The following is a 23,063-nucleotide window of genomic DNA, read 5'->3' as shown; positions in this document are numbered from 1 at the left end:
ATTAGTTTGATAATACAATAGTACTTATAAGTATAAAATGGGTAGATTCCAAGCCCTATGATCCTTCTTTAATTTGTTAACAATAGGTTTCCATGAGTGGTTCGATCCTAACCCTTCACTCCTTTTCAAAATTTAAAAATGTTTTCCAATTTTTATATATTTCCTCAAATGATATTTGAAATAGTAACTTTGCATTACAACAACATTTACATTTTCGTGTTAATTGAGAGACTACTTATATGAATGCTCCACTACACCTAGATTTTCTTTTCTCTCATAATAAAATTTTGATGCATAGTTTTAATTTCGATTTGAATGGAATTTCCTAATTAACCAATGTAAGTTCCCACAAGAGATCAATTCGATAAACCTTAATTTATTTTTTATCTACCTTAGTGTGTGTTTGATAAACAATTATTATGATGTTATGTTGCTTTAGAACTCAATATTTCTCAAGATAACTCAATATAAGATAAGAATGCTATGGGGTCTAACTATTAAAGTCTCTACTTCTTATTGACTTTTTTTTTTCTATAACTATCTTGTTTAAAACCCCTATATATTTGTTTGTCTTTATATCCTTGAGAACCAAATACACTTGTGTTTGATTTCTTGTTCTAAGCACTCTTCATCATACTTTTTTAATTTTTTGGAAGATTTTATATCAAATCCATACAATTGCTTAGTTACTTGATATGGGAGCACGAGCCTTTGGCGAAAACCTCTTTGGCTAAGAGCCAAGGGTGAAGGGGTATCCATTCTACCAATATTGTTTAAGATATGATCTCAACCTCACGCCTTATGATGTTGGAGCCTTACACTTGACAAGATTTGATCTTTGGCGGGTTCATTAAGAACTGTTTACATTCACTAAAAAACTAAAAACTCATTAACCTCAAATCATAATTTTTTTTATTGAAAGAATACATTTTACATATAAAATATTTTAGTTAAAAGTTGCAAGATAAGGCTATACAAGACAAACTAGAAAAGATTACAACCACACTAGAGACTTCTCTGAGAATAATACATGACAAAATTAGAACAATTGAACTAGTAGAAGTAAAAAAATCCAAACAACAATCTATTATGCAAAAATGTCTTAATCCCCATGCTATACAAACCTTCTTCATGCTCAACAACTTCTCAAATTGTAAATTTGATATGTTGAATGTGGAAATCCATCTTTAAATTCCTCTTAGCCTCATCTTGGAGTTGAGAAAATAAAGAAGCAAGACAATAAAACACATTAGAGTAAAGCCTTAAAAATACAAATTCTTAGTAATCATTATTTATATTAAAGTCAACTTTAGATCCGTTTCTCCGCATATGCAACAAAATGATATGTCCAATACCATCAACAATAACATTAGCATGCAACCCAACTTCAATAAGAGCCTCTTTCCAACTTAGCTTGTGATAAAAAATAACAAGTATATCATTATTGATAACCCCAAAACATACAAAAAAATTAGCATGTAACCCAACCCCAATAAGAGCCTCTTTCCAACTTAGATTGCGAATAAAAATAGTAAGTGAATTATTAAACATAACATTCCATTATTTTTTAACAAATTGGCAACCCCAACACATATGCCTTGTGTTTTCATGCTTATGACAAAATGAACTATTGATCGACTGGATCATAATACACTTCAACCTGTCCTCAATAGGCATTTTGCAATGTATTATCTTCCAAGCAATTAATTGAGCATTTGAATTAACTTTTGATCTCCAAATTGGAGTAGTTAGTTTTGACCAAAACTTTTCATTGAACCGACACTTTCATTTGAAGTTCAACTAAGACTTAAAGAACAATCATGAAGCAACTACAAGTATATATTTTTAAAGAAAAAAAAATGAAAGAATAAGATAACAATCATAACAAGTATTTGAAGGAGTTACATTTGATAGGGATACATAATTTCATAAACAAATCCATTAGCATCTAGGACTACTAAAAAATCAACCTCTCTTTGTATTTGTTGCTCAGATTGAATTGAATTTTAACAATATGTCATGGTAAGGAACTCATTATATGAAAATCCCAAGGGTATCCAGCATTGTAGACTCCTTTTTTAAGCAGGAAAAATGATTATTTTAGAAATCCTAAAACAAGGGGTTATTCCTAATAAATAATATGTCTGTTCCACCAAATAGATGAGGTGGACAAGCTAAATTCAATTGAAGAGAGTATCCTCTCCATTTTAAGAAATGACACTATATTGTAAAAATAGACTACTTTGATTAAGACAGATTAATTCGATCTTGTATGACAATCTTCCTCCATTTATCCACTTTGCCAGCTCTAATAATCCATTTAATTGCGCAATATCATATGACAAATTATAAAAAAATAAATTCATTAACACCCATTTATATTTTGGATGATAATGTAATGTAAAGTAACACCGTGACAAAGATTTGGATGGGTCACCTTTTTATACTTACGTTAATAAGTGGACCATCATCTTTTTTAAATCACTCGTAATTCACGTGTGAATTTTATTCTATCAACCATCTTGCCATCAAACTTTTCCAAGCATAAATTTGTGGCATGGACTTGATAATCAAGTGTAAAGAATTTAAGGAAATTCTCAACCAATTATGTAATACAAAAGTGACCACCAAACCTTAAGTCTATTCATAGATGAACATCCTTAAAAAAATAATAAAAGAAAAATCTTAAAACATCTACCAAATTTCAATCTCCTAATTCTTAATATATATTTTTTAATAGTTTTGAAAGGTGTGATGAAAGCACCAATTAAAAAGCTTTCACATAATTTCATTCAGAATTTACATGCTAATATAAATAACATTTATTTATTAGACTTTTATTTGATTTAACAATGGAGAAAGAGGGGGTAGATTTTAACAAAGAATTAGACCCCATCATCCCCTAGGCGTGGGAAAGCCCTAAATATCTCCCAAAACCTCATTTTACTCGTTTTTCTTCCAATAGGACACACATCAGAAATCATCGATCCTGGCTTATTTTCCTCTTTCTGCCATGGAATAGTACTTTGTTACATATTTCCGCCCAAGCATAAGCTGAAGCTTTGTACCGATACTAATTATTCCAATAAAGTAGCTAAATATATGCAGAGCAAGTGGAGAGGAGCGGGAGATTGACGATCTATTTCACATGAGTAATTGATAAGAAAAGAAGTGATATAATCGCGAGAGAGGAGGCGCCAAGGAAAGGTGATGTATCTCACATTCAAAATGTGTAATTGCTGATATAAGAAGATCCCACTGGCTTGTGGGTGCCTCTCTTTCTGCCAATTAAGCGAACAGGCTGATTGCTGGAATGCAGGTACAGAAAGAGGAGGAAAATTGAGTTAGCTGGTGGATTTCGTTTCTGGGCGATAGCTTGTGAGGAGGTTAATAAGCATTCTGTGTAGCCACTGAAACAATTGGGTTGTGTTCAATGTGGACGAAATGGACGGTTATTTTGAGACAGAGACAGAGGACGTGAATATGACAGATGCAGATGGTATTGCCAGTGAGTCAGAAGTCCCAGAGGTAGTCAAGGCCTGCCATGATAAACCCATTTTGAAGGAGGACGAGAATGAAGAAAAGGAAGGAAAGGAAGATGATAAACCCATTTTGAAGGAGGACGAGAATGAAGAAAAGGAAGGAAAGGAAGAAAAGGAACATCATTTGGCAAAAAGACTAAAATCAAGCGGGGAGGGGGGCGCAAGTTTGAGTTTATCTTCAGTTGACGTGGGCATAAAGCAGGCAGCGGAGGTGGTGCTAATTCTTTCGAATATGGCACAGATGAGGGCAGGCAGACCCCCCACAGAGATTGAAAGAGAACTTATGGTCAAAGCACGCCACCAAATTGGATTTTTGGTTGGAAATTTGCTACTTCCCAAGGACTTAGTTTCCAGAGAAGTTGTTGGGAATATGATAGACGACCTTGGCCTCAACAAGTTGAAGCAGGATCACCCGGTAACGCCAGGCCCAAGAAAATCAATAGCAGAAAGAGCATCAGATACAATGAAAAAGGTTGTCTTATATTTATTTTCCTTTTTTACAGCATTTTGTATATGTTTATTTTCCTTTCTTGCAGCTTTTTGTATATGGTGATGGTGATGATGACAATGTTTTCTTTTAATGTCCTTAATACTAATTTGTTCTGCAAGACGCATTAAAATGTGCTAATCCGTTTTACAATTTAACATTCCATTTGATTTGGTTGTACACTGTATCCTTGGAATAGCACTTCTTATTTCCATCCCTTAAATCTAATTGTTTAGTTAGTAGCAATGGATAAGTAAAAGCCAAACGCCTCGGTAAGTTGAGTAAGCCAAGATTTCAACAGACGAATAAGCAATACAAAAAAGTAGAATTTTGCGATGAAGTTCAACTAAGACATGAAGCCTTGAAATAATTTGAAATAAAAAACCATAAATTGTCATGTGGATTGTGGCTACCTTTGTTTTTCTGGGCAGGGACATTCATGGATGTGTTCATGTTTAGTAATTGCTAAGGATACTTTTAATTAGGTATCAAAATAACTGTAGTGGGCTATAATAACTAAAACATTCGAGGGTCTTTATCGGATAAGTAAAGCTTTTCTAATTAAATATTAATCTACTACCTTGTTTTATTTTAAAATGAGTTAGATTGTTTAATTCAAATGCCAAATTGTGTAGCTTGATTTGTTTTAGGCTTTTAAAGTAAAAGTAGAGTAGTATTTTCTTTGTGTGCCATTCCTCGTGCAATTTAAGTATACTCCCTTATCTTATGAAGTTAACTTCCATAGCAGAAGACTTACGTGGTCATGCTTAATCTGCACTACTGTCATTCACAATGGAGATATTCTTTTCCTTCCAGACATTTACAGTGGAATCAAGCTGGCTTTTTCCAGATATAGCCATGACTAAGGGCATAATTGCATTGAAAATTTTGAAAATTTTCATGCCTCTGTTCCAGTGAATTAGTTTTCAGAAAACTTTTGCTCTGCAAGGCCTTATCTTTCCATTGGAAAACTGAAATGGTAACCTATTGTTTCATACACGCATTATAATAATTTATATACTTATTTTTTTTTTTCAATTTTATATTTTTATATGTCTAAACTTCAGCTCTTATCTTTATAGAAAACGTGTTGTCACAAGTTTTAACTTTTGATAACAGGGCATGTTCATTATTTAATGATATATGGAAAACTATAGTAGCATTCCATTTACACGACATTGACATGGCACACTGAAAGACAGTGGAAGTGTGAATGGAATTCAATGACACAGGTTTAAAATAGGAAAAAGTTGGCAAATTAAAAAATGACAAAATACCTATAAAACATGGAAGAATGACCGCAATTGCTATTTTGTGCCAAATAGAGTGCATGAAAGAGAAACAAAGTCAAACTTCAAATGCATAACATAAATAAAGATTCAATGCTGACTATTAATCTCAAATTTGATACTTTGATTCTTAAGAGTACAAAAGAAAAGTTGATAACACAGTAAGCCTCTGCGGCTCCTAGGTTACAGATCACGAAGTGGAAGTCAATGCCTTTGGATCCCTGTTCTCCCCTAGACAACTATGGTCACAATCATCCAAAGCCTCACTCAAGATAGCCAAATCATCTTCATCAAATGAGGACTCCTCCTTGGCTGTGATCCATTTTGATTTAGAATCATTCTCATCAAAATCAATTCGTTGATCATTTTCAACATTACCTGAGATGAGTAACACATAATTTCTTGATTCACTAGTATATGCTAGAAATTTGAATTAACTGAACTCGAACTACTTAGAGTCAATTATCATAAACAAGAAAGTCAGGTTATTGATTATCATTAAACTTCATTAAAGTTTTTGGTAATTAAAGTTTCTAGCATTGACTTTTTGTAAGGTGTAAAATTTAAATGAAGGTTGCGGTGGATGAAGACCGAATCATTCAGTCACTATTGGCTCAAGTGGCTGCATTTTTTGGAATATATATGTTCAGATACACTCCAAGAATTCTCATAAGTGATTTCGTTTCTTTGCTAATTTAGTCCTACCATTGCATTGACATAGGATTAGTCAGAAAAGAAAAATTTATTAATAAATCCATAATTTATTTCAATTTATTAAGCAAAAAGGCTATAGATGAAGTCTGAAAGCAAATTATAATATTAAGTCAAAATTTAATACTTGGTTTTATTGTCTCCCTTGACTCTGCTCTGCATATGTTAGAGAAGAAGTCCTTTGTTTGATTATACATTTGCAACTCCACTATGGTTGTTTGTCTTCTATGTGCATCAAGAAAAAACATTGCAATGCACTTGAATAACCATTGCCACCTCTGCATTATCCTTGAATGATGCACGATAAAAGGTAATGGATTCAAATAATATATTGTAGCATGTAGTTGACAATGCACATGGTGATCCCATTTAACAACAATAAAGTCCCAAATTGGCATGTACTTGCTCTCCTTATTTTGCATTTTGGACTTTACAACCTCGTTTGCTGTGTCCATTGCCTCATAAAAATAACCTGTAGGGAATTTTTATCCATCAATCAATTTTAATTCTAATTAGTGGCTTTCAAATTTGAACAATCTCATTTACATCGATTCAAAATGACTTATAAAAAACAAGGCGTGTGGTGGTGATAACATCCTTGTGATTGGTGAAGCTAATCTTTATTCAATTCAATGAAACAAAAATGCGTTTCAAGTCTGCCTTAGTGTCATGTCCCTTTCTAAATTCTGACCTACAAATCATAAATTACATAGTTAGGGTTAGAGATTATACCTTGTCAACCTAGAAACATAGGATTAAATATAGATTCCTGCACATAATAATAAAACCATATGCAAATAGATACATTCCTTTGATAAATAAGAATGCAAGTTTTACATTATGATATGAATTCCAATTTATATAAACTTGAAGTGGGGAAAAAGGATACTATGAGGACTGCTGCAGAGTCTCTATACCCAAGCCCAATAGAGGTTGTTTCCTTCAACATTCTTGCTCCACTTGGTGACTCTACGGTTCTCCTCGTAAATCAACCTTCTTCATGGCTTACTTACCTTGTGAGTTTGGGATGAGGCTGTAACCAGGTTGCTAGACTCCTCAAGGTAAGTGCTCTCAAGGTCCTAGATGCCTCTGGGATCGTTCTAGGACAGCCAACTTATGAGTCTCTCCTAACTTCTCCATTACACCTTCATTCCCTCCCTCACAAGTAAGCACTGTAATTCTGATTTAAATGCTTTATATTTTTATCAGCATGTTCTTAATGATTTTAGAATCCATGATTCATTACATAGCCTTTCATATTACTGTATGCATCTTTTATTCAATGTGTGAGATTACTAATAATTGCTGAGATATTATTTATTTGATTATATAAGTTACCATTAATTGTAAATCAGTATTGTATTCAGTATATTAACCTGCTTGTGTTATTTGTGCCAGTTGTCTTATGATTGATGAAGTTATTTAATATTTTTCCTCTATGACTGTACTTCTGTGACTGTGGATCATAACATCATGCAGATATGATACTTGTAAGTAATCAGAATGATGTTACCGTGGCAGAGTTGCTGGAGTATTGCTTGTCTAAATCCCGAACTTGCTTGCTTGTGCGATCTATCTTATCCTGTGTCTTTCTCCTCTCCTTGGCACCCAATGGCCCCTCTTAAACTCCTGATTGGCTGTGTCTCTTCGTTGGAAGGAGACGTGTTATTAGAAAGAGAGACGTCTCTCTCTTATCACCGCACTTTCTAAGAGGGTTTTGACCCTTCAATCCAATGGGATGTGCTGCTAAAATAGTTCAATGATTCTATGATGCGTTGCCTTGATTTGTTCGTTCTGCTCTTGGATTTATGTTCCAACTCTTACTTGCCTTGGTCTGATTGTTCTCCTCCTGGATTATGTTCGAATTCCTATTTGGAGGCTGCCACTAAGAACAAGGATGTTACTGCCTGTAACTTAATAGCTGTTCTGATCTATTCTGATCGATGGTGATATCATTGGAGGCTTTTGATTCCTTTCCTTTATATCTCTCAATGTGAGGGAGAGGTCACACCTTTTCATCATGTATGCCCTTTGACAAGAGGTACACCCTTTCACCATTAGCACCCCTTGAAAGAGTGCAACTCTTCATTATTTCTGCCCTTTGAAAGGGACACACTCTTATTTATATAAGATCTGCACTTCTGATTCCCCAATCATCCCCCCTTCAAATGAATTCTCTTCTCCCTTTTATGCCTCATATTTGGGGGAGTCCCATCTTATCATTTCATGCCTTTTGACCATTCATTATATTTAATTATATTCTTTTATATTTTAATTTAATTTTTCTTTTTTTTCTTTTTGTACTTTAATTTTATTTTTATTATTTATTATTAATTTATATTTTAAAATGGGGACATTACACTTAGTTTGTCTTTTGGGTACAAAATTTCTACAATTCTAGGAAGTGAGTGGTAGACCTTGTCACACCTGGTCACACAAGACCTGTTCCCTTAGTGAAGGATCTTATCATTTTCAACACCCTAGTGTGATTTTATATGAATGTAGTGATGGATGTGCCCCCCTGCTACATTAGATTTAATCCATCGAAGTTTGGCAATGTCTTAAAGAGATAAATCGAGGAGACGTGCCACGCATTGGCACCAAATTATTGTAGGGGTACTTCTCGATCAGAAGTTTTCCTATTGTGATACAATTTATTGCATTATCTATGATAACTTGTGTTACATTTAATGGCCCAGCCTTGATCACTATCTCATCAAATAATTTAAAAAGTAAGTGCGCTGATTTGACTCTACCAAATATATCTATGGATTTGATGAAGACTTTGCTACTCTCATATGCCACAAGAAAGTTGATCATTGTATGGTTTCTTCTATTGGTCCACTCATTTGACATTATGGTGCAACCTAACTTTTCCTACTTCTTTTAACTCAACAAGTGCCTCACTAATTTGACAAAGTTAAATTAAAACAAAAAAAGGGCCCTTATGGCCCTGATTTGCTTATCATTGACCTCTTAGTTCATCTGCTTTCTTTTGCCCTGTAAGTCTGAAAAGTTTTTTTCCTAAAGAGAGTGAAGTTGAAAAATGATGCAAAAAGGAAAAAAACCAAGTGCTTCTAAGAAGAGGGTAGAGGATTTTGATTGATGCCCGGTCAATTGAAACACTGAGCTAGATCAATTGTCTGTGATAACTGGCAAGTAATTGCGGTTTTTTGCTGGGTTTTGCTTCTATGTGTGAAATCATTACTAGCATGCTCTAGATTCTTGGCTTTGTTATACATTTGGGGTTTCGCCTAACCAAGGAATTTCATAAAATTGTAAAAATAATGAAAGAAAGTTCTCTTGTAATTTGAAGCTATTCATTAAAAATTTGTGGAGATTTTACATGCTTCCCCAAAGATACTGAGAGACCTTATGTGAATAATTATCATTCTCACTAAGTAAATAGTACCATGTAATCCAAAATAATGTTTTGGTGGGGATTTTACTGACCTATTAGGCTTCCTATAAATTCAAAGAAAAAGTGTTACCATTTTAGGCAGGCTGAGCGCATAATTTAAGATTAATGATTATTGTATACTTTTGCTGGTCCAGTCAGTCAAATTCCCATTATTGACGCTCTTCTGAAATTTTTAGAAATTTGTAATATGGGGAAGAAAATAAGTTACAATTAATTTGTATATGTGCCTCTTAGTACAATGAGAACATAAAATTCATACGAGCATGCAAATCTTGAGGGTGTCAGTTTTAACGGGTTTGGTTTCAACTGATGTTATTGGACGAGCTTTGGGCTTGTGAATGTGTGACCTTCATGCCTTTTATACTCATGACTGTTTTGCACATGTATCTTCTGAATGTATGTCATTGAAATATGATCGTAACAAATTTTTTACTCTTTTGAGATATAGACAGGATTGGTATGGTTCCAGTACAGCAGATATCACTGTTCACCACTCTAATTTTGATGCTGTCAAATAGAGTGCCATTCTGCTGTAACGGAACCATTGGAAATCAGAATTAGAATATTTTAAGTAAGACTGCCGTGTAGTTTGAACTCTTTAGCTTGAAGGCAAGATTTTTCTTGGGCTTGTTCTGAATTTAACATTATAGAATAGGGTATTCTATCGATGTGCTTTTCAGAAAAGCAGCCCATGGGACCAAAGGTTACTGGTATATGTGACCTAGTGTGCCAGGTTTGCTCAGTAGGTAAATGAGGAGAATCCTTATAGTAGAATAATTGTCTTTAAGCAAACTCAGCTACTAGCTTAAATAATACCTTGAAGCTTCTTCTTGGAGTGTTATAGTTGACTAGGAAATGATCTTTGGTTGCATCTTTTCTTAGTTGTATTATTGATACCATCTTTCCATCCACTCACATCTTACTTGGTTCCATGATCCAACTTTGCACCGTACTTAATTGGATCCTTCTTTGTGGTATTATCTTCCTCATCTATTCCTCTTTTCAAAGGGATGTTTGCTTTCAAGTGCTTACACCTTGAGCTTATGTCTGATTGAAACTTCTCTATGCAAATTTGCTTGCTTTTGTGTATGTTTTCAGTCTCTGGCCATTGTTGTAGTTCTGACTTTCTCTCAGGTCACATGGTCTGTTGTAACCCTTTAGTCAATTGAGCATTACTTGTTTGTCAATCTCCAGACCATATTGCCTATGAGATTCCATAGTAAATTTATCTCATGAGTGCTATATCTCCATTTTAGCTAACAAGATTTGCGAGGGGCATTGACGTTAATGTTAAAAAGGACTTGTTATGATTCTGTTCTACGCCCTAAACTATTTCTGAAATTCTAAAACCTACATCCATATACTTTGCTCTATAGAAAAAGATTGGTTCTAGAAGAATTTTCGGCTTAGTTACATTTTAATCTCACAATCTTGAATATTTTAATTGTTTTTTTCAAGTTACCAAGGTTTAAAGATCTCTCTATCCTTCTTGAAGAGACCTTAGTTTGCACCCCTTCCACAAGGTTGTTATAAATCAATGTCTAAATATTGGCTATATTCATCTGTAAGGGAGAGCCCTAATCTGCAATAAGAGGGCAACTTTTTTCATTTTTTCTTTTTCCTAGCTTTTTAGAGTGAATTTTTTAATCCTGTTCCAGTGGTAATTTTAATCGTTTTTGCTTCCTTACTGGATTACTTGGGAGCTGACAGTTACTCAATTTTAAGTTATGTGTGGGCCTATTCACAAATATCACATCATTTGTATAAAGAACTGTTTGGTAACATGTCCAGTATGCCTCCACTGCAGTCTTGGATTAATCAGACATCATGTTTATCAACTCCTGAAGAGGGTGCATGAGATTGGGGTTGCCTTGTTTTATTTGTGTATCATTGCCACACAACCACTTTTGTATTAAATTTTTTTATTTCGACTTCAATTCTCATATGATCTATCTATTATTGAAATCTATGCAGTTGGAACCCCCGTTTGTTACGTTTGCTTTCACAGCACTTCCAGATGTTGTCAAAAACTTTTTAAAATCAAGAAACAACAATAGGGACCCTCATTCTTTGAATACTCAACTTTCTCAAGGTTACACAATGATTTTGTAGAATTTTAATTGTTTTTTTACCTTTTTCTTCCTCCTTACTTATTTTCTCTTAATTTTTGCAACAAATGTTTAGCCAATATTGGGTTGATCCAAAATTAAGGGGTCTGTTCTACCCCCACTTTTGAAGATTAGTTTACAATGTATTTGATGGAAGTTCTTGGTGGTGCATGTTGAATAAATCCTTTGACAATGGATAATTTTTGTTTTTCTCTATCTTTAAGAGTTTTGAGAATTGTTAGTTTATATGAATATCATTAGCACATTTTACCTGACCTTATACTGTTATGTTGGCCCTCTCTATTAATTTTATGTGCTCTACTACTATCCAAAATGACTTGGTCCTTTTTAATTCAGTCAAATATACTTGCTTGCTATTGACATACTTTTCATTTTTCCTCAAGACTTATTTGTCATACCGCCCAGCATTCACCATCTTTCCTGTTAGGGGAAGGGGCATCTTTCTAACTTATTTCTTTTTTTATTGTGATCATGATCTGACCATGATTTTTTTCAAGTTGTTTTCTTTTTCATTTCTTCTGGCTATGTTTTTAAGGGATTCAGTTCTGTTTAATGGCTTTCATTATTGTGTTACATTACATCCTAGCATGTTTGATAACTATGATTTGGTATGGTAAGAAGCTAATTGTCCTTTTAAGGCTTGCTTGTTTATGTAATCAATCCTCATTAGCTATTACACTCTTTGTTCTATTGATTTTGGTTAACATTTTTCTTCCCTTCCTCTTGGCCTAGGCACCTCTAAGTTTTAATATTAGTAAGAATGAGAGGTGGACCAATGCCAGAGGAACTGTATTTTGAGTTTTGCTTGATTTATTGAATTCTTAGACTTGATGACACAGTATGCCATGGTCTTGAGTTGCATGGTGGGTTAGAGTATATGGATTTTGTAGATTCTTTCATCGTCTTGTCCCTTTAAGTAAACAAACAATTTCCTTGCTGATGTGTGCCATTGTCAGATTTCTCAACTGTAAGTCTTCTTTCCAAAACATGGTTTCCTTTTTCTGCCAATGTGGGTTATAGTATTACACTCTTTGTAGACAACCACCTCTTTGAAACTGTGACATAGAATTTCTCAGGTTCGAAAAGGTTCCTTGCTGTTTGAGCATCTTTTCTTATAGGTCTGATTTCTTTTGAGCAAAATAACAAGCTGTGATCAATTTATAGTTTCTTGCATGTTTGTGTCTTATTTCACTTAGTATTTTACTTGGTTCCTTCTTTACCTAGCACACAATTGCCACTTGATGGCTGTTATAGTGACCTACATCTTTGGACACTCATATTTTGGAGTGTATTAAATGTTAGAACCTGTCAGCATTGGTTTTATATCTCTGTCATGGTAGTGGTGTTTGTTCTGTAGCTACATATGTGTCTGAATTTCACATTACTTTTCAAAAGTATCTGAGGTAGATCATATGGAGATGTGTTTCAGGTGCTTAGGTATCAGGGATTTATTTGTTTAATTTTCAATGTGTGGGACTTGGGAAGGACTGCATTGTGCATTTTCAACTAAAGTGTATTGAAACATTAATTGTATTCACAAGCAAATCTGCAACCATAATGTCTGCAGTAGTAATTTCCCAAAATCCGTGCCATCTCTTTTTTTTTTGTATTAACTATCTTTGTTCATCCATGAGTGTTAAGAGGGAGGCTCTAGGTTTCATGAATTGGAAGAATAGCAAAGTTCTGCAGTCTTCTTCTCTGTTCACCCATTAGTGTTAAGAGGGAGGCTCTAGGTTTTATAAATTTGAAGAATAGCAAAGTTCTGCAGTCTTGTTCTATGGAAATTGTTTCTTTTCTCATTTCTGGTTTTAGATGATTCTATTTTTATCATTCCCCAAGTAGATGTAATAAATGCTTAAAAAGAGAAGCTACTTCATGTGTTGTTCTCCTGTGACGAGAGTAGGCTAATTATGTGCTTTTGCAGATTGAAAAAGCAAAGCTGTCAACAGTGAATACATCAATGGTACCACCTTCATTGTCTAAAGCAGAGCGTGAACCTGCCAACATTTTAATTAATGGCATCTCAGTTGCATTACCAGCTCAAGTGATGCAAGCAGGTTCAGGGAAAAATTCAGTATCAATTTCACAACCACTTCCCATTTTACAACCATTTATGCCAGCTATTTCTGCTATCGCCCAGACTCCAATTTCACAACATGTTCAAATTGAGACAAGGGCTTCTAATTTAAGTACAGCTTCAGTTGCACCACACCCCATCGGTGCACTGACATCAGCTATCATTTCACAGGCTCAGGTTTCACTGACGGCACCGGTTGCAGCATTGGCTCCTATCTTACGAGCTGAGGACCGAACAGAGACACGGCCGACGGTAGTTGGTCAACCAGGCACAACTGTGATGTCATCTGTCCTAGAGGCACATTCGGTACCAGCTAAAATGCGTGGGCAGGTGTTGAAGCCGTTGGCAGTTCTTGGTAAGAATGGAATTGTAACTTACATTCTTAGTGTGCATAGAATCATGGATTTGAGATATTTGTGAAGAGAATCAGTCTATGGTGCGGCCAGATTTGATCTGAAGTTATTATGTCCAATTTCAACTGCATGGTCTACATCAATTTCATTCTGTAGTCGCTCCAATCCCAATTTATTGCTTTTATACTAATGGAGTTATCTTGTAAATGTGTTTTAAATAAATATTTGTGAAAGAAGGTGTTTCTTATTTGTCCTTCTTAGCTTCACATTCTGTTGGCATTGGAGAACTAACCTCTGGATGAACATGCACGTTTTTGATAAATTCCCAAGTTTGAAACTATTTGCTGAATCTTCTACATCCAATACGTACAATTTGTAAGAAATATAATTTGAAACTGTCAAAGAGTAGAAACACACTGTAATGCATATCTATCTTCCTGTTGCTCTGTTGACATAAAAATTGTCAAGTGTCTTTCAATTTTTATTAAGGAATTAGTGTATCATCAAGAATGTTTTTATCTGTTGCTCATGCCCCTATTTTTGCTGATTTGGTCTCAGTGTATCGTTTCTTCTAAAGTTTGCTGCCAGAAAATGTTGAGATCTTTTTCTCACCTAATTCCCTAAAAGTTGTACAAATCTTGTGCATCTTAATGGACAGTTTCAATGACAATGCTAGCAATTATCTACAATTCTTTTGCATTATCCTGTCATTGTGGTTGAAACCACAGTACCCAAAATATTTATTATGATTTAATCAGGAAACCAAATGAGAAGTAGTTTTTCAATAAATTGGGAAAAAATTGTGTTAGGGTTAGGGTAAATACCTGAAAAAGTCCTGGCATAAATCAGAAAAATAAAAAGATTCTTTCCCAAAACAGTCACAGGTTGGTCAAACCCTAGAAAATAAAAATTTACTCATCAGTAAATAGCAAGTTTTTGCTGATTTTGTGAACTATGGTTGAAACCAAAATCACCTTCAAGTTCCGCAACAATAATTAAGTTCTATAAATATATTCAAATTATTTTGTGTGGTCTTAATTGAAGTGGTTGTTATTGTTTCATGCTTACCTAACATTATGAAGTTTTAATCTTGTAGGATCTTCCTTGCATCACCTTTGAATCATAAAACAGTTACAAATTTTACCCCCGCTACCTGTAAACTACTAAAACTAAGGCTCACTCACAAACTGGATCCAAAATTTGTTGACCATTATTAAATTTTATTGAAAAGGGGGCCATTACATAAGTCAGGTCCAAGTATGCAAACTATGGTCTGAGGCATGCTTTGATGGTTGTTGATTGTAAAAGGCAACTTTTTAATAACCTTAGTAGGTGCTAGGCCATAGCAATAGCTATTTGCCATAGTTGGATACCAATATTTCACAAGCGAAGAAAAAAATTGTGGTAATGTGGGAGGCATGCTTTCTGGTTGTATGTTGTAAAAAGAAGCTTGTTTGTAAACTTAATTGATGCTAGGCCATGGGAAATTGGATGCAAAAGGATAAATTCAATGATCTCCAAATGGAAATAGGCAACTCCTTGATATACCTTTTCAAATTGGGCCCTTGGATCCAAAATTTCCCTCCATGTAATTAAATTTTTAATTCTTATTTTATTTAATTTATATTTATATTTTTGTAAGCATTAAAAATAATTTTATCTATCACAGTGTTCAACAACACTTTTTTATTTATATTATAATGATATTATTATGTTGCCCTTAAAATTAGAGATTATAGAAACCAACTTAAATAATATTGTTAATTTAGTTTAACCCCCAAAAGGGACATGACATACAATTTCCTCTTCCGTTCTAGTGAAAGATTGGGTAGAGGATCTGTTGATGTGTTTTTTATGCACATGCGGACACAAAATAAAATACCAAAAAGTATCTTATCCTCTCTTGAACAAAATCTCTCAAATGCTGAAGATTAACTTAAGGATCACTTGAGAAGACTCCAAGGTTTATGAATGTAGGGTCACTACGTGTGGATAAGCTCTGTTGGTTGATGTGATCATGCTGGAATCACAAGGGGACTTACATTTGAATGCCTGAATGCTTGATTCGCTGGAACTTAGATCATCCGATGTTACAATATGGTGATGCTTTTGATCCTTAACTAGCTAGAGTTTGAAAAAAGACAAAAGATGAGGGGTTGAAAGAGTCTATTCTAATCCTAAGAATGTAGGAAGATGAGTGAGTGATTAGATGGAATCCTCTGAGTGAGGTCTCACCATCAAACTGAACAATTTGACACAAACTCAGTGCAATCTTCTAAGGACGTTTCAAAGATATTCGAATCAATACCATTAAACATTGATCCCCATTCAAGTTAATGCATAAACAATGAGTGTAGATTGATTCGAAGTTGAGCTCATATTATTCCAGTTGACCACACAAGGCGCACTTACAAGCAGCAAGAGGCTAGTGGTATAGACAAAACGGATTCCGCACAAATACATTCAACAAATTCCTCCACTCAATTTCATCAATCAATGAAATCAATTGTTCTTTACAACAAGGTTTGGCAACAATCTTTGCCTTCTCCTACTCTAACTTCTATTCTAATCTAGCTACCATCTTAGCTCTATTCACTACTCTATTCACTATTCTATTCACTATTAGCCAACTATTAACCTTTACAAATGAACTGTCTGAGCTTTATATACAGAGCTCATTTACAATGAATGGTCAGGATTGAATCTCCATCAATGGCCAAGATTTTACAATGAAACCCTAATTAGGGTTTGTTACAACCAACTCTCCTTAGCCAATGAGAAAATTACATTCAATGAGCTTGGACCAATAGATATCAAAGGTAGGTACATTGGAGTTTGCGCCTTCATATATGAGCTTGATTCATTGAACTTAGACGCGTTGAAGTGGAACCTTTTTGATTGGTGGAGGTAGTGACTGGGACGATGACTAGGATTCCACCTTTATCTTGCACTTCATAGTCTTGATTTGATTCATCATGATGAAGGGATGTTGAGAGATATCTCTTGATACTCAACATTATTTAGTTGCTCAATGTTATGATGATGATGAGAAGCAAACTTTGATTAACTCTTCTGAAACTATCTGCTTCTTCAATCGAGCTCGATGTAGGTCTTGTGATGACTTTGGTTGATCCTCCTTTGTTTTTCGACATACTTGATGAATGGTGCACCTGATTGAATGTAGCTCTTCGTTGTACTGACTTCAATTCTTGGATTCCCGAAGGGAATTTAAGATTGTAAAACATCCTTCCATCATGTAGGTTATCCTTCCTTGATGCTCTAGTGTTTGTTGATGAAGCTTCTTGATCTTGGATAGTGATGAAAGGAAGTATTTGTCATGGTCAAGTCATTCCTTCAATTCTTGCTTGTATATCTTGCTTCGTGATGGTTGTATGATCTCCCCTTTGCCATCTTATGATCTAGTAGCACTTTGAGTTTTCTTCATGCACTTGAGTTGTTCTTGATGCTGATGGAGCTTCTTGAAGAGGTCTTCTTGTATCTTTGTCCTTGGTATTGAAATTTTCTCCTGGAGATCCTTGTTCCGATCTTCCTTCAACCTGGTCCTTTTGATCTCTTTCCTTACCTCCTGCAAAACAAACAATTGGGAATCAAACATACATGATATATAACCTTTACATACTCCCATCTTGACTTGATCTAATCTTTGATTTTTTGATGATTTCTTTTTAAATCTGATCAAAGGACTGACAATAATCAATGAATTCACTATGTGGAAGGCAAACTTAATGTCTTAGGGCAAATTTGGGCTGTCTTAATGATCGAATTTACTGATTGATATCTCTCCCAGCTGAGTACAATTCGCTCCCCCTTGATTAATTCAGATTCTTTAAGGTGATTTCGACTTTCTAAAGCATCGGATCTGTATCCTTAATGCTTAAATTTGTTTGTTTCAATCCTCAGGTCTGCACTTTTAATGTCTAAGTTTGCCTTTGTGCTGGAGCAATTCGCTTATATTTTGGTGAAATTCACTCATGAATAGATGAAATTCGCTTCCTTGCTGGAGAAGTTCGCTCAGCCTGCTCTCAAATTTGCACTTGAAAAGAAGAAAATGTTTGAATTGATGGTTAAAATGAATATCTTGATCCTTCTTTTATAGGCGCTTAGGGTAAAAGAGGTGTCTTTTGGGTATAAGGCCTACTTGATTAAAACAACAAATTACCTTCCTCATGCTGGCTGACTTCACCTTCTTGCCAAAATGCTTGAATTTTAGGAATTTGCTCAAAACAAGGGACAAGATACATGATTTCAAAAAATTCGCTCCATGTCCTTTGGAAGGACAGGACCCAAATAAAATTTTGCTTCATGTCCTTTGGGAGGACAGGACCTAAGTAAAATTTCGCTCCACGTCCTTTGGAAGGACAAGGTCAAGGCAAGAATAGTTCGCTCCATTTCCTTAGCAAGGACATGATCTAAAATGAAAATCGCTCTTGGACCTTAGGAAGTTACGCCATCTTGAAATAAGTTCGCTCTAGGTCCTTTGGAAGGACAAGGTCAAGTTAAAAGTTCGCTTCATGTCCTTAGCAAGGACAAGACTCTTTGATAAGGATTTCGCTCTTCGTCCTTAGCAAGGATAGGACCTAAAAGTAGAATTCACTTTGTGTTCTTCCCAAGGACATGACTTGTATAAAAAATTCGCTCTATGTCCTTTCTAAGGTACGTGACCTTGATTAGAATTTCGCTCCAAAACCTTGGTAAGGACATGATGAAATTCGCTTTCTGTCCTTTGCAAGGACAATATCTAAAATGCAATTCACTCTATATGTCCTTTGGAAGGATAGGACCTAAAATAAAATTCGCTCAATGTCCCTTGGAAGGACAAGGTCTTGATGAAGATCTCGCTCTATGTCCTTTGGAAGGACATGATCTTGGTAAACAAAATTATCGCTTTTGATCTTCACTTGGATAAATTCGTTTTTGATCATTACTTGGAGAAATTCGTTCTTGATCTTTGCTCGGTACATCATTTGAGGGAGAATTCGCTCTGGACCCTTAGCAAGGTACACCACTTGGAGGTGAAATTTGCTCTTTGTCCTTTGGAAGGACAAGGTCAAGATAGGAAGTTCACTCCAGGTCCTTTGGAAGGACAAGACTTGAAGGAAAATCTCGCTCTAAGCCCTCTAGAAGGACATCAATTCAACATCCACCTTAGGACCTATCAAGGAATTTCACTCAATGTCCTTAGGAAGGACATGCTCTTGCTAAATTTTTTCGCGCAATGTCCTTAGGAAGGACATGATCTTGAAGATAAAAATCGCTCTTGGACTGCGACAAGGACAAGACTTTGAGTTCACTTTAGGACCTCTCCAACGACATGGCTTGAAAATTCGCTTTGGATCCTTGACAAGGACATTCGCCTTGGGACCTTAGCAAGGTACACATCCTTAGGAAAGACTCTTGACTTAGTCCTTTCACCTGACTTTGCTTTGTCAAGTCTTTCACCCATAAATCATTCTTGCAACATGCTTGATGACTTACTTCACTCCACTCAGAAGACCAACTTGACATGATGACCCTCTAGATACTTGAGAAACTCTATCCCTTTAATGCAAAGATTAATAGCAAAGACTAACACAACTGAGAAAGCAAAAAGTGGGGGTCTCCATTTGCAATGGGGCGACATGTGAATACCTCACAACAGGATCTAGTCCTTGCTTTTGGCTATGGCTCTTTGCTTGGCCTAGAAGGTTGCACTTGTAGCTCCTCCTTGCTACCAGATGGTGGTGATTCCTCCTTTGCCTCATGCTCGACATCATCTGCATTGATGTCATTCAATCCAATCTCTCTTGCATTTGTTACGTCAGCTTCTTGAAATCTGTAATGTCCCCTTTTATTTGGCCTAAAATAATTAAAAAGGTCATCAATTCCTAACTGTTAAGTGACCACTTGTATGTCAATGCGCCACTTTATTATTTCCCAAGCTAAAGTAATAAATGAAAAGAAAGGGAAATATGAAGAGAGAGGGAAGCTGAAATGGTGGAATTGAAGAGTTGCCTAGAAGGTTATAAAAGAGCATTGAGAGGCTTATTGAAGGATGTTGAGTTTTATTATTTCTTTGCTTGTAACCCTTGTGGTTCCAGAGTTTGGATTTTATCCAACTCATTCTCTTGAGGATGCAAACCCTCTTGGGAAGATCAGTTTCAGTGGTGAAACTATCCACCCTAGCTGATGTGGGTGGAGTCACACAGATTTTGCAATTGGATTTAATGTATGGAATTTTGGAATTTTGACTTCAGACCTGTAGTTGACAGGAGTGCAACCAATTCAAGCTGAGTTTGGCATAAGTTTTTCTATGTTGGTTAAATCTGCAAAGTATTAACGAATACTCATTGAATATTGGTGAAGCTGGTCATTTTGTAATACAGCAATACCATTTCTAAGGTTGCAATTATAGGTCAGATCTTCATATTGATTTTGGAGGTATTTGGTTTGTCAATAATTTTGCAATTGCATTTCTGTTTTAATATCTGCACTTGTAAATCATTGCTATTCTTCCTGGAACATAGCAGTACTAAAGCTTATTTTTGATCAGAAATAAATGGTTCAAGTGAAAAATTGGGTTGCATTTTACAAAATCAACAATCTCTTCCTTCGTAAACAAGGAGAGGTCTTCATCTTGTGCAGTGTAATTATTATAGGGATCAATCTTATACAAATGCTTGTATGATTTGTCCTCCAACTTTCTTGTGTGAAGTTGAAGGTTGTATTGCATAAAAACTAGGTCATAGAGCTATTATTAAGTCAACCTACTGGGCTTCTTTGTGTGAATGGCATCTAACAAACTCTAGTTGCACTCATGACAAAAAGCATAACAAGGTTGAAGGTTGTATTGCCTAAAAACCAGGTCATTGAGGTATTGTTAAGTCAACCTATTGAGCTTCCTTGTTGAATGGGATCTCACAAACTCCAATTGCACTCATGACCAAAAACACAACGAGGTTGAGATAATATTCAAAAGACAAGCAAATAAGATATTTAAAAGTTTGTAAGCAAGCAATATTTTATTGATAATAGTAATTTGCAACTTGTAAAGATGTAAGCATAGGCTCATCTTTTTGTTACTTGGTGTCTAGGCAGATCTCCCTCCAATAGCTAGTGGTGAAGAAAAGAGTCTTCCCCTAGTTTGGTCATAATTTTGCACCTTTAAAATAGTGAGATCTTTTACCTCAACCTTGGGTGTCATCCTTTCAATGCATGCTAAGAGGACCTCGATAACCTCCCCATTAACATTTGTGAATCTATTAGAGAAGAAAAACTTGGGGTTGAGGTAGTACTCCGCTACATGGATGGGTTGGCGGAGTTGATTGTTTTGCCTCCAATCAAATGAGGTCAAGTCTGTCTCTATTTCTCCTATAATAGTTCTGAATAGATTATTTGGCCCTATCCATGGCTTCATTAATGTATCCCATTGGGTTTTGCTCCTCATTTGTGGAGCACAAAATACTCACCAAAGGCTTTGACACCTACAAAGTACAAACAAACTAAAGTTTTAAAATTTTCAAGTTACAATTAAAGTAAATGTTTTAAAAATTGAAAGGACAGAATTTAATTTGAGAAAGTTTGAAGTTACCTTGATGATCTTTGCAGCTCTCTTTACAAAGGCTTCATAAAAAAAAATCTTTGTAGTTCCCTCTCCATCGACTTTTTTTGAATATGGGCATCTCCGAAAATCAATTTGCCATTCCTTCTTACCATGTACATACAATGCTTCACAAAAGGGGAAACATGATGCAAGGTCCACTAGATAACCATGAGTATTCAAGGATGAGGGGAAGATTCATGTCAGATCTATGTCCACTTAATTCAGACTCCTGCTTAGTTATAGCAACACTCCATTATATCCCAACAAGGCATGTTTCAACAACAATTTTGAACAGACTCTATCCAAATTATGGCAAGAATAAAACTATCAAGATAAAGAGAGGTTCTGTATACCTTTAATGGTATACATGGGCTCTCAAAATATGTCACAAGAACAATAAATTAAAAAGGTTCATTCCAACATTAAAACAACTAAAAAGCTCCATAAAATAACTATTTTTCTAAAATCCTGCAAGATGAACAAAACAGTCAATCAAAAAAAAGGAGTAGTGAAGGATATCTTTCATTTTCCAGCAAGAAAAGCAACCCATTCTCTGAGTATTGAATCAATAGGGACATGTTACTGACCTCTCCACTGCAATGGGTGTGAGATCAACAAACAGATGATGGGAAGGAGGTTCCCAAGCCCTTACAAGCTTTTCTGGGATGATTTCCTATGTTCCATGACCATAATAATATGACGAACAGACTCGTAAATACTTGCATCAACGTCTAAATTTCTCCTTTCTTTAAACTCATGAATTTACTAAATCCCTAGAATGGAATGAAAATGGGAACAAGGAAGAATGAGGAAGAAGAACGTGATAGGTCAGTGGAGATAACCTCTATCTCTCTTGCCCATCCATCCTCCAAAGTCTACTGTTTCTCTTCTTTGAGGGCCTTATAAAACCCGAATCTTTATCATTTTTGCTTACAAAAATGACTATATATTTTCTTAAGTCATGTTTGCAAGTGTGAGTTTCCATTCTTCCAAATGCCACGAGAATGCCCAGCAAGTCAACTTTTCATTGGTATGGTTACAACCCCCTAAAAGATTATAGAGGAATTCCTGCCAAATTTAAATTTGATACAAGTATTTTATTTTATATTAATATCCCTCCTTTCAAGGCTAATGATTAGTCAACTTAACTTAATGTCCACTTGCCATTTTTAGGTTATAAAGATTACATACCACATCAATTGACATGATGTTTGCTGTCTACCATGATTATTCCTTTCCATGCTCATTTGTAACCTGCCGTTTTATCAGTCCGCTGTGCCATCTAACCAGGCGACTAGACATATAAGAGGTTAAAATACAATTTATCAAACATAGCAATGAGATATATCGAAAGGACAAGTAAAAGGAGGGGATTACTTACATGACACTTATCCATCCCTATTTATTCAATTCAAATTGTGTGTCAGATTGGCCACCTACCCGCTCTTTGGTAG

The 23,063-nt window shown here is 35.2% G+C and overlaps 1 protein-coding gene across 3 annotated transcripts in view; it reads left to right on the top strand.

Annotated features, from left to right (window-relative positions):
* The first annotated feature begins 2,881 nt into the window (after positions 1 to 2,881).
* Positions 2,882 to 23,063, top strand: part of LOC131076516 (uncharacterized) — a 161,366-nt gene continuing 141,184 nt past the window's right edge. For 2 of the 3 annotated variants that reach the window (XM_058013746.2, XM_058013748.2), the window contains exons 1-2: positions 2,882 to 4,014; positions 13,504 to 14,011. In XM_058013746.2, coding sequence (XP_057869729.2) covers positions 3,445 to 4,014; positions 13,504 to 14,011 — 1,078 coding nt within the window. In that variant the 5' untranslated portion in view covers positions 2,882 to 3,444. The remainder of the gene's footprint in view (positions 4,015 to 13,503; positions 14,012 to 23,063) is intronic. The other variant, XM_058013747.2, reaches the window with a different exon arrangement.

The sequence above is a fragment of the Cryptomeria japonica genome, chromosome 3, assembly GCF_030272615.1.
Source record: "Cryptomeria japonica chromosome 3, Sugi_1.0, whole genome shotgun sequence".
NCBI lineage: Eukaryota > Viridiplantae > Streptophyta > Pinopsida > Cupressales > Cupressaceae > Cryptomeria > Cryptomeria japonica.
This window is presented reverse-complemented; position numbering and strand designations above follow the sequence as displayed.